The 13,221-nt window shown below is 46.1% G+C and overlaps 1 protein-coding gene across 6 annotated transcripts in view; it reads left to right on the top strand.

The window, feature by feature from the left end:
- Positions 1 to 12,343, top strand: part of LOC142104605 (Wilms tumor protein 1-interacting protein homolog) — a 39,835-nt gene extending 27,492 nt beyond the window's left edge. For all 6 annotated transcript variants that reach the window (XM_075189378.1, XM_075189377.1, XM_075189376.1 and 3 more), the window contains 5 exons: positions 4,004 to 4,066; positions 5,109 to 5,239; positions 5,753 to 5,804; positions 6,855 to 6,923; positions 8,258 to 12,343. In XM_075189378.1, the coding sequence (XP_075045479.1) occupies positions 4,004 to 4,066; positions 5,109 to 5,239; positions 5,753 to 5,804; positions 6,855 to 6,923; positions 8,258 to 8,410 (468 nt within the window). In that variant the 3' untranslated portion in view covers positions 8,411 to 12,343. The remainder of the gene's footprint in view (positions 1 to 4,003; positions 4,067 to 5,108; positions 5,240 to 5,752; positions 5,805 to 6,854; positions 6,924 to 8,257) is intronic.
- Positions 12,344 to 13,221: the final 878 nt, after the last annotated feature.

Below are 13,221 nucleotides of genomic sequence, written 5' to 3'. Positions count from 1 at the left end.
GGTAAATCAGTTTTGCAATGTGGCACGTGTTATATTAGACACCGATGTTTGTGTTTGTTTATTGCATGAAACAAAAATTGTTTCCAAAAGATATCTGCTGCGTTCCAAAATCCCCGTCCCGGTAATCATAGCTTATCCCTGTGACGGCGCCTGACCCACAGACCCATCCCTCTGACCCAATAGCTGCTAAATACTATTACTGTCTGGATACAACAATCTTACAGACTGATCGGGGCGTAAGGTACAAAGTTAAATATCACATATTGTAATTTTCGACACACATAGATCTCCTGTGGAAGATGATATATTGGGCACGTACAGAATAGAGATCACGTAATGACGATCAATCTACTGACACAGACAGAGACAATTGTTTCAGAGTACTGAGAGGTCGACCGCGTCAAACGTTGGCGATAAATATTTCTTAAAGATCTTCTGACTGATTATGGTCTTCGGTGCCACAGACAGAGAAATGATTGTAAAATCTCCTTACATAGGAGAAGAATATAGTGAGTGTGGGGTCCCCTTAGGAGCCCCTCTGTTCTCTGGCTTCACGTAACACGTTCACCTGGTTTATTGATGGAACAGCTGTACCCCCGAGAGACGATCTCTCCGCATAATAAGTGAATGGTCTGGGGGGGGTCTCACATCATCATCACCATTTAGTTATACAGCGCTGTACACAGGATATTTGTCACTGGCCTCCATCCCTGCTCATTGGAGCTTGCACTCTAAATCCCAGACTACACACACACGTTTGTATCTTGCCACATGCTGGCATGAGCCCCCCCCCCCCCCCCGGCACTGCGACAGTTTATTGCCCTCCGAGGGTCTGGTAACACAGTCCGCTGTGACCTGCCGGTGCCCGTTGGCTGCCGTGTGCCACGGTACGTACAATAGCTCTTTGTTACCAGGAGCAGCTCTGTCACTGCTGTGCATTGTGGTGTCTGGATCGCTGAGCGCCTCCGTCCTACAATAATATTATTATTATTATTAAATAACCTGGTCTGTGAGGAGGGGGCTGCTGCCGTCCCACACCCGGCGGGTGAGGAGGGGGCTGCTGCCGTCCCACACCCGGCGGGTGAGGAGGGGGCTGCTGCCGTCCCACACCCGGCGGGTGAGGAGGGGGCTGCTGCCGTCCCACACCCGGCGGGTGAGGAGGGGGCTGCTGCCGTCGCACACCCGGCGGGTGAGGAGGGGGCTGCTGCCGTCGCACACCCGGCGGGTGAGGAGGGGGCTGCTGCCGTCGCACACCCGGCGGGTGAGGAGGGGGCTGCTGCCGTCGCACACCCGGCGGGTGAGGAGGGGGCTGCTGCCGTCGCACACCCGGCGGGTGAGGAGGGGGCTGCTGCCGTCGCACACCCGGCGGGTGAGGAGGGGGCTGCTGCTGTCCCACACCCGGCGGGTGAGGAGGGGGCTGCTGCCGTCCCACACCCGGCGGGTGAGGAGGGTAATGTAACATTTCAGTGCCTGAAAATAAACTATATTATAGATTTGAAGAACAATGAGGTCTCTTCCTCTATAACAGATAAATGATGTGAGGGGGATTATATTCCTGATTTATATCCAATATATACTTCATAGGGCATTGAGCCATACAATGGAGAGGAGCAATCACTGCAGTAACTCTATTCAAATACAACAGTTGCTATGAATTTATTTCTGATTTCAAGATAAAACCTGTAACTGTCCATATGATTAGTGTAGTTCTCCCAGTGTACTGTCTATCTGATCCGGATAGAGTCACCACTGTATCTTATAGACTGTGTACAAAGCGGATTTATCCCTCTGCACGAATACTCCAAAGTAGAGTCTGTATGCTGATCTGTTACCTAGGAGACTAACAAGCCAGTGACACGAGCTCTGGTAAGAACCAGCATGAGGTGCGAGGCACCGGTAACCTCATTGGCTGCTGTCCACCTGAGCTCATACTCCAGTTACTGCTAGATGTTTGGGGGTTCTCCACTTAGCGGCAGCTCAGTCATTTTACCATTTTAGAATAAGATGCATTGAGCATTCGTTTAATGTTGTGCAGCAAAATGTTACTGATTAATTACATAGTGCGATAAACACTTTATTGTGTCTGTCTGTGATGGTGGCGCCCTGTGATCAGACGTACTGCTAGTTCTGGGAGTCATATTTGTGTCCACTTATAAATCCATTCTAGCCCCCCAGTGAAGGGACATTATACTGTATATATTAGGAGTACAGGGCTGCTTGGTAAAATAACAATCTGCTATTTTCATCATATTCTTCCCAAGTGGACAAATTATTTAATTGTATTTCATAGTGAATCATTTACTAGTGTTTCTATTACTGTAAGTACCAGCAATCCAAAGGTGACATGCTGAGACCTGTAGTTCCACCACAGGGACACAGGTTTACACAGAAATCTTGTTGCTTCTGGAACAGCGCCACCACCAGGCTAATGCTGGGTACTGCACAGTACTGTGCATGTAATGGGAAAGCTCCGTATAATTGTCAGATCAGACAGAATGAGACTCTTATTCCGGGTCACATGTGCATGTCTGACCAGCCTTATGGGAGGAGTTATGCAGATTGGAGTCATCCTTACGTCTGATTGGTGGATTTTGTGGATCTTTGGCAATATAAGATGAACGTATAACGTATAGTTAGTTTGTTTGGTAGCGTCTCTAATGGTGAAAGTACTGGTCCATAGTTATACACAGAGACTCAAAAATAGGGATTAAAAGGAGTATTTATTCCCTCCTATATTAACTTGTGTCGGTGCTTTACCAATCTCGTGTCGCACCTACAAGTCTGTGTAGTGTTACCCTGTTGTGTGCCGGTCGTACATCCGGCTCCAAAGAGCTTTATTTCAGCAGATGAAAGGAAAGGTCACATTAAGGACCGTTTTGTTTTCTGTTTATGACCCCAGTGAGTGTTGGAGGATGGTGGGAGTTGTACACGTGTAATGTAGGCGGATTTCGTCTCTGAACGCAGCACAATGTGTGATTTGTGTTGGCTACTTCCATACATTTCTATCACTTGCGTTGTTTGGTTTTGGCGGCTGCACAGTGATGATATTGTCTGTAGAACCATCCCGGGTGTCATCTGCTGAGTTACCAGCGACATTTACCTCCAGCTGTGTTCTGGGGACACAATTGATTGTAAATCAATCAATCCTGGGATTACTTATCGCATGGCGGCCAGATGGTCCCGTTCAGTCCACCACCTGTGCCCAGAGAGATGCTGCAGCCAGATGGTGGCACAACGACGTGGGCAGTGAGCGCCCGCAGGCGTGGCTCTGGTATAGGGCAGCGCTTCCTGTGCTCTCGGTATGGGTCACTGCAGTATATTACAGGATGGAGTATGATAGATGTATTCCCATAGTGCCAGCAGCGCACTGTGTATATACTGTGTGTGTTACTTGTACCAACCAGGAGTTCTGATTAGACAGCCGCAGAGTATATCGGACACGGACTCTTATCCTTTTGGCACAGAGATTAATTTATCCAATTAAGAATTTATAATAATATATATAATGAAGACGGCTGTAGCTGGTCGTATGATCGGATCGCTCTCTCCCTTTAGAGGAGGATGTGATTATTCCAGGTCTTGTTCCAGTTACTGGAGGGACGTCTGGGGTCCTCATCGGAGCTCGCTGTCTCTCCCCAGGAACATAGGAGCCTTGTGTGTGTCAGGCGTTTATATATCATGTCATCAATCCGATGACATTCAGTGTCTGCGTCCAATCTGTGCCCTTTGTGAAATAATTATATTTTAGAGTATTTAGGCAATAAACCATTTTTCAGTCTAGTAAACAAGGTCCCGGCTGCAGCTCCTTCATTCTTATTCCACCACCGGCGCTCTGTCTGCGATTCCTATGTCTGCAGTGGAATCAATGGAGGGGTTATACCTGTCCTGCGTTAGAGTGTAAGCTTCATGGCACAAGAACTAGGCTGCTGTCATTTTATCTGTTACTATAACTCACATTGTGGTACAGATGTGATTCTCACCAGATCTTCTCTTCTCTTTGCAGTACTCCGGCTTCCAGCAAACAGCAGACAAGTGTTTTGTGTGCGGGCATCTGATCATGGAAATGGTGAGGACAATCCCTCATGGTTCTTACACCGCTCATAGGATATGTTTATATTATACCACAGTGATGCTCTGACCAGTGACTTATAACCACATTTCCTTATGAAGGCAAATTAAACATTGAGGGACATTTATTTAAAAATAAAAATGCACTACAGTAATTCAATCTTGTACACACACCGAGGTGGCGGCCATATTGTGGGCGGGGCCAATACTCAGCCAATCCATTCTCTCAGATACCAGAACCCTGACAGGAAACATCTGTGATGTCACTGGTTCCTAGTGATTTGATTGGCTGGATTCTGTTGGATCCGTTCACAAAACGTCTCCGCTAAGTGCAGTTTCTGGGTCCAGGTGAAACATTTCCCGAGTTTTTCACTGATTCTCGTCTGTGTCTGGAGAATGCTGACTGCCCCCAATGTGGGGTGTAGCAGAGCTGTAACCCCCCCATAATGACCATTAATATATAGCTGCCAGTGCGCTGGGCCAAGCCACACAGACACGTCTGACTAGTAGACGGTGTGAAACGTCTGCCCGGACAAGCTGGGAATCTGTGAATCAACACATTCATCTCTGGTTATGTCGTCATGTTCTGGCAGCCAGACGCATTTCTCACATATTCCTGCGATGTGCGTGGACTTGTACTCAGCCCTCCTCACATTATGTCTACGCAAGAAAGTGCTTCCGACGGGCATACCTCACCACGGAGCTGTCTGCGTGTGCTGAGACATACAGGGAGCATGCTGTATGTACAGCACACGTCACGTAGAGACATGTCCGTGGTTGGAATGCTGGCCCTGAACTCCTTCATCCATGATCATGTTTGTGTTGTACGGTCTCTCCCTTGTAGCACTGACTGTAGGACCCTCAGTCACGTTTCAGTTCTACCCTGAAGCAGAAAAGTACCTAGAAAAGTGTCCCAGACGTGCTGAGGGTCCCCCGACGGTCCCTTATCAGATGACCTCCCGGCTGTGTTTAAATGTTTAACTAATATCTGTCAGGAAAACCTGACTTTTACCGGCATTAATCTGTCTTTGTCCTGTTAGATTTTACAGGCTCTGGGGAAGTCGTACCATCCTGGCTGCTTCCGCTGCGTGGTCTGTAACGAGTGCCTGGACGGAGTCCCCTTCACCGTAGACGTGGAAAACAACATCTATTGTGTCAAAGATTACCACACGTAAGAGCGACCTCTCCAGCGTCCAGAAAGGAGATTATAGTAACACCAGTACTTTATATACCTATAAACATTAAACCACATGTTTATTATAATGTGGACACATCACAGAGTACAGCGCGATTATTCCACAATGCTGCACCAATGACAGATGCTGAATCACCGGATCGTCTTATTTCTTTACAGCTTCTGATTATTCTGCTAATATTATACTGGGTGGGTAATTCCAGCACTGGAAATATCGGCACTTAACCTGCCGCCATAACGGCCGAGTGCAGACAGCTTCACAATGTCACCAATCACAGTGCCGACGTTAAGAGTAATGGAGGCGGGTCCGGCGGGAATACCCCAGAACCGCCTCCATTAGTTTTCTAATGTCGCCAATCAGACTAGCGACATTGTGAAGCTGTCGGCACTTAGACTGCGGAATTACGACTGCCACCGATTATACCTCTGAGGTCAATAGATCCGGCTGAACTCTTCTATTGACTATTTTTTTTTTCTTGTCTCTTTCAGAGTTTTTGCACCTAAATGTGCCTCGTGCAACCAGCCAATTCTCCCAGCACAGGTGAGGACGAGAGGTCATACCTTGTATAACATTGTATAACTGTGTCAGGTGCTTCTACTCATGGCCGGCCTTTGTATAATAACTATATAATATCCCTATATACAGAGGTCAGTTACTGATGGCCGCCCCCCCTCCCCTTCTTATACACAGTGGGGAGGGGGCTGGTTCTAATGTTATAGACAGTATGTAACCCCTGCATTGTACATGGGGTGTTAATGAGCTTAATAGACCAGAGACGATGGAAATAAATCAATTCCACATACAGAGTAATGGTTACAGGAATATGCAATTCTGACATACGCAGCACAGTGATGTCACAGGGAGTATGAAGGGAAATAAGGGGGGGTAACCCACCTGTGTATAGCACCCCTGATATAAAGGACAAGTGACAGGGAGTACTCCATTACACTTCCCAACAGAGCTGCCGTGAAACACCGGACTAAGACTGGACAGCATGTTACCCCTGCCACCCTCTGTGGTTCTGCAGAGAATAGAACATTTGTCCTTCATTCCTGATCCGGGACTGTTCTCTAGTAGTGTCTGAATGGAAAGTTTCGATCTAGACCCCAAACCGTAAAAAGCAGATGATGTGTAATATTTATGGAGCAGTTTGGGTCAGTGTTTCCTCTGATTCCCGGCCCTACGCTCCCCTGTGACCTGGGGGGGTTGGACTAAATATAAGACTCAGTGTCCCGTGCGTCTCTTAACATTTCATTCTTCAGATCAGTTGTTTCTCTGTGGTTAGAGATGAGAACGTCAGCGGGTCGGGGTCCAGTACGACCAGTCTCAGATCACAGGAGGCCTCAGTCTCCGCTGAGTATATTATTCAGGTTGTTGTAGCCGCCCGACAAGTATTTAAACGTTCCTGCGCTGCCTGGGGGGGGGGGGTCTATATTTGTTATAAAGGAACCACAAGCAGAGCGTCCTTCCAGCTAAGTAATCATTAATCTGCCCCCAGTCCGGGATATAAATAGCTGAGGAATGCAGGGAGACAGATGTTATGTGACCGGAGTGTTATCATTCTGTTTAACTGGCTCTTATCTCCCCCAGGGGTCAGAGGAGACGATCCGAGTGGTGTCCATGGATAAGGATTATCACGTGGAATGTTATCACTGTGAGGTAAGTCGTGCCTCTGCCTCCTGTGCCTCCTCTCTCTGAGGTGTAGTCCTGGTATTTGTAATAGGCACAAATCAGGGAAAAGTCTTCATAACGTAACAAAACATCACCGGAGCTTCTGTAAGTGACCGATAAATTATCTTTAAGTAACAATTTCCGATGAAACGTGTCTGTGATTTGGTTGTATTATTGTCACCCCAGAAGTGACTTTTGTCTCTTTATACCTGGGGGAGGCGACCTGTGGTGACGTCACATGACTGCGCAGTGATATACGTCCATGTGACGTCACCACGCCGCTGCCTGTAGTGCGACTGCGTCAGTTACTGGCGTAAATAGAGGAAAATATGTTTGAGCCGATTCTATTAAACAGATGCTACTGAGGCCGGTGCACACTACAAACACTTTCACCCAATTTATCACTATTTTACAAACGAGTGAAGTTCCACTCAGTCTGTCGGTAGATGTGTACACACTACACACACTATACACTACACACACTATACACTATACACACTATACACAAGTTACCTTCAGATCTGTGCTCCTCATCGGGTCCTGTAGTCGTTTAGATAATGACAGCACAATATTCATTCCTGTCATACTGGTAACCGCCTGGTTATAGTTATCCACACGTCCTTACAAATGTCTTTAGCTTCAGTGACTCAAACTAAATACTCGGTCTCAGAACAAACGCCGTTTTCTGGGCTGAAGTTATATTTATGAGAACTGCGCTTGTCACGTCAGCAGTGCCTCGGGAGACATCATTGATAATGTGTTCTCATAAATATTATAACATTCCAGAAACTGTCAGACTGCGCTGTGTGGGCGCGAGGTCCTCCAACGCAGCGCTACTTTACATGGTATTAATCTGGAATCACTACAGGTATTAGGGAGCATTATTAGTAGAGATTGGAGGATTTAAAACAAATAAAACAGAACAGAACGCTATTACTTTGTAACCCGGTGCGATGTTACCGTTAAATTACTGCTTACAAAGAGCTATTGTTTTACTTCACGGGGACTCCACGTTTGAAAGATCGATGAAAACAAAATGTTTCACCCCATCTAACAGATCTTATTGCAATTTTATTTAAAAATAAAATTGTAATTATGTTTAAGTCCTGTGCCCACCTGCGCTGCTCCTGTGTATTGTAGCATTCTGTCCAGGGAGAATTCGCTCCCCCACAAAGAAAATTCTCCAGTCCGTGGATCTCCTCTCAGGATAAACCAGTGATTAATTCCCCCTGAGCACGTGAGAGGATCCATAAGCCGTAGCGCAGTGAGGGTGAATCGTATTTTCCATGGATGTCGCACTAACCGCTCTCCTCTGCCCGCAGGACTGTCATCTGCAGCTGAACGATGAAGAAGGTCACCGCTGTTACCCCCTGCATGGGCATCTCCTGTGCCACAGCTGTCATATAAGGCGTCTAAGTGTTAATATTCCCCCAGCGCTCCCCCCCAATTACCCTATGCACGTCACAGAACTCTGAGCGGGCGCTCGAGGCCGGAGAACAAGTGATGTTTGGGAAGAAAGAGACTGTGATCGTCCCATCTAACTACCGGTACCGTGTGTACACAAGGGGGGTATCACGTTCCCTGCCTGGGGTGTCTCAGGGAGAGGAAGTGTGATCCCAGAGAGCCCCCCTGTCCCGCAGCCTGTGTCTATAGTTCATTCCTACAGGGAGAAAAGTAGTATAAGAAAATTAAGATTATTTTAAAACAGCTTTTTTTTTTTTTTTTTTTTTAATTGCAAATTATTTATTATCCGGCCAGTGGCTTATAAAGCAGCGGATCGCTGCGGGCGTAGTCGCTGTTAGCACTTAATCTGTATTATCTCATTTGCTGCCAGAAGGATTCATCGACCACAGGTGGAAAAATTGGGGGGATTCTACTTATATAACTGGTCATCTACAGTCTCATCCAGGGATAGCGAGGGCAGTAAAATGAAAGCAAGAGCCACAACGTGCCCATTTCGGAGCTGTTTTTTCTATGCTGTACACAGTGTTTAATAGCGATGACCATTAAACCCTTCTCCACAGTAAAGACATAGTTCCTATAACTTGTAGATCTCAGCAGACATCACATTATACCCTGTTGTGTCCTCACCTGGCACTGTCATAAATACACCACCCACAATGCATTGCAGCCGGCAGTCTGTCTGGATAGTTCCTTTGCTCATCACAACTCATTGTGCCGCTGTCGTGCGCTAGTATTAAGGACAGCGGTGGTTTCTGCCAGAAAAAGGGGTGTGGCTAGTAGAAGCTGGCTCCTACCCTCTATATTTATTAAAAATACAGTTATGGGGTGGACTCGCCCCTTAATAAAGACCAGGGACTGTTTGGAGTCTGTTCTCGCATCGCGCTGTAGCTGTAACACTGCGGTGACGTTGGCACCGACCCTACACAGTGACGTCATAGGCTACAGTAGTCTGAATATGGGCTCAGAACAGAAAACCTGCGGCCTCCACTGTATATACGATGGGTCCACTTCATGTACATGTCAGTTCTTGGGGCACAAACATCGGTCAGACTTCTGCAACTCTCCCCCTATAATGATAATGTCTTTCTTCCTGTAAATTAACATCACTAATTCTAGTGTCCTCTTATCCGCAAGGCATTAACTTCCCCTGGTGTCTCTGCTACGTGTGGGCATCACCCTGGCAGAAGATCTAGATGTCAGATGCTGGTACAGAAGGGATCTATAATAATCCTCTGCTGCAGCCGATCTGTATAAAACTGATAGCAAATGTCTGACATGAGGTCAGGGTGAATCGCTCAATTAAAACTAATTTAACCCCCACCTCACCCATCAAAGTTGCCCCCGACATCACCATATAAGAAAACACTTTGTAGAACTTTGTATATTACATATATTTCTGTCATTATACAACATTGTGTAGTGAAGAATTTCCATTAATCTCTGATAAGTCCACCGACCCCATCACAACAATAACATAACATCGCGTCTGTAGTGGGGTCTGGTCCTCAGTCCGTGGGTCTGTCAGCTCCCAGGAAATCATGTACCCCAGAATGTACCACTTACTAGGTTAGTAGCTGCTGCTTACTGAACGGGGTAGAGTGAAATACAAGTATTGCTGTAACCTAACATGGTGCCTGGGCATTATAGGACTTGTAGTTCCACAACACCTCGCTAACCAGAGGTCACCCATGCCTCTGTACTCACTCCCACCAATCATACCTTCCAAGCTTAGGGCTGAAATGCTTTTAAATCCAAGTATGGCAGTAAGACGGCTGCCAGACTCCGTTCTCCGCTCATTAGAAGCCCCCCCCCCACCCCACACACACATTCCGGCTGTGGAGATAAGAGCCGGCTCCAGCTGGTCCTCAGCATCCACGATGCGCTAGGCTGACTTCTCTAATGTGCGGACGGAGCGGAGCATCAGATTACACTGTTACATAGAGCAGTCTGTGCACCAGAGGAGCTTACAATCTTTATCGCGCACGTATGTCAAGGCCAAATTAGTCACAAGCTAATCATATACACAGCCGGCATCACTAGTAATCAGCACTTACACCTGACCTGTAGCTGGCGCAAGTGATACTATAGAAAAACACCTACCTTAGAGATGCCCAAAACTTGAATCAGACGCTGCTGCTGCGCTGAAGCTTGACACCCCCTTACTATACACTGACCAGTCCCCTCCCTGCTCTGCCCATGAAATCGGAGGCTGTAGTAAGTGTCCTTCGCGCTCGAAGATGAATTGGACGTTGCTGCGGTCACTGGCTGGCGGTCCGGTTCTGCACTTACATTCTGTACCAACAATACATTGTACAGAGCACATAGAAGGTTTACTGTCCACAAATCCAGAGTTGTCCAATATTCTAATCCATAACCACATCCTCAGACTGTTCCAAACTGGCTGTAACATCAGGTGAACATCAAACATTTAATCATTCCTTTTTATTTTACAAACTGATCCTTGTCTAACAGAGCTGACAATCTAATGTAGTTCCCTGCCCCTCCACATGGAGTCAACACTGGAACAAAAGGCAGAAAGGTATAAACACTGTAATATATATATATATATCGTGTTACACACACTGCTGACATGACTACTGTGTGTATATATTTAATATAGATATATATATTGGCTCAGGGTCCCTGGAAAACATAAAATTGCTGCCTTTTATAGTTAGAACTTCCCCAAAAACTTTGCCATAACCACAATGCTCCCTGGTGCTCACAGCGTCCCCTGTTACCTCCTACACATCGGGTATAAAACACATCACTCGTCGCCCCCCTGCGCGGGTCTGCGTGATACCGGGAGGCGATCCGCTCTGATAAGTTCAGAATATCCTTCCCAGTGTATCCTCACTCTCGTTACAGATGTCCTCCGCGCCCTTACTCCCAATTGTGGAGTCACAGACACAAAATTAGATCAGCATAGACCTTACCCCCACCCCCGGTAACTCACCTAGAAATGCTGCAGTCATTGTGTTGCCGCTGCTAGGACCATACACAAGCCAGGAGTTTGTTACCCAGCAGTTGTAGTATCCTCAACACTCATCCCAACGACTCGCCCTGTCTCTCTGCGCTGAGCGCTGTGGGAGGGGTCTGTTTCGCAGTTATCCACACGAGTCACCTCATTGTGGGCGTTCCCTGACACCCAGCTCTGTGAGACTGGACAGCAGAGGTGGGAGCAGAAATATTACTGTAAGGTCGCCGTCTGCTCCACGATGCTGTCTGCGATCTTCTTATCTGTATACGAAACCCACGGACAGCTGCCCGAACCGTCCCCTTTAACGAACACGTTACAGAGTATTCATCTTAATTACTAAGTCGCCACAACCTCCAACCTGTCCATCGCTTCCCGCCAGAGCAGCCACATGGTTCCTTTGTATCATAACGTTATCGGACAACGCCAGGAAGGATTCAGATAAAGAATTTCAGTGTCTTCGTATGTTAATCCCGAGCTGCGTCATGGACTATAATATTTGTAACTAATTTCTTAACTGTAGTATCTAAGTTGACTTAAATTAAGTTTTCCTTTTAAGAAATATATTTTCATTTTCTTTGAAAGAATATAGAGGTTTCTTTTCTCCCAAGAACTTGGACCAACTTTGTAGGAGATTAGTAACCGCTCGGTCTGTATATCATGGAAGTAGTTTTACGCCAGCAAAAAAATGGATTTAGTTGAACTATTTTTGTATAAATTCTCGCAGAGCTCTCATTGTGCTTCGGTTATTTTAGTACCTTAGAACAATTGTGTGATTATTTTTATTATCCGTGTTTGATTCTCTTGATTGTTTAAGAAATAAAAACTTGGGGAAAATGTAGATTTATTTATCCGAAGAAGCGATACTGCTATCATCTTAAGTTATTTAATGTTAAAAGACAGAGGCGTCATTTAAACTTTAGTTGTTATAATCTGCTTTTTACAATAAAGACTTTTTTGTAGTTTATGTCGCACTTTGTGGTCTCTTCTCCGCTCGGTCAGTGGCGGCTGCCATAAAAACCTCAGCTGAGGTAGCTGGATTATATCTAAAGGAGGGGACAGAGGCCGCCACTAGAGGGTTAAGTTTCACCGTCTCTGAGGGCGTTTGTCCTGTAGCCATGGCAACCAGATTGCTTTTTTTTTTAATTGCCCTGGTTCAAGTACAAACACACATGGCTGCTACCGATACATAAATGTCACCAGGTCAGTAACATCATATATTATCCAGTGATTTCCAGCTAAGCCTCCATCACAAATTGCACTATTAGATTTTCCAGCTTTAAAGCAATTTTGCACCTTCAGCCAACTTGCACTTATCCTGCAACTTTTATTTTTGCATTTTAATCTTCCGAGCGTCATCTTGTGTTCACCGAAATGTTTGTCATCTTGGCAGAATTGTTCTCATCACCCTTGGATATGACATCGCTCAGCTCTGCACAGTGCATTGAACACAGTTGTACCCACAGAGCAGTTATCTCATAACAATGTGTAGATGATATAAACACTTTGGTGAATAACACAGCAGGGCTCAAGACAGAGACATTCATAAAGTTTGCAGGAAGGTGCAAATAAATGAAAGATAAAAGGACGATGGAAAAGCCGTAAAACCTGGAGAGCAATTTAATCTGCTTCAGGTACTTTGTGACGTTACATCGGGTTTATTAATAATAATCGGGTCACTGTATAAATCAGGAGACCCACAAGGCCGTATCCTTCACTTAAGGTCATAGGAGGAACAGATCGTGGTATGGAAGATATAGAAGAATACAGACAGGAATATCTGTCGCTCCTCTCTGTAGTCCTGTAGAACATGAAATAATACAAATCCCTCGACAAGAGAGATTC

This window comes from Mixophyes fleayi, chromosome 10, assembly GCF_038048845.1.
Source record: "Mixophyes fleayi isolate aMixFle1 chromosome 10, aMixFle1.hap1, whole genome shotgun sequence".
Lineage (NCBI taxonomy): Eukaryota > Metazoa > Chordata > Amphibia > Anura > Limnodynastidae > Mixophyes > Mixophyes fleayi.
The sequence above is the reverse complement of the archived record's forward strand: the minus strand, read 5'-3'. Positions and strand labels throughout refer to the sequence as shown.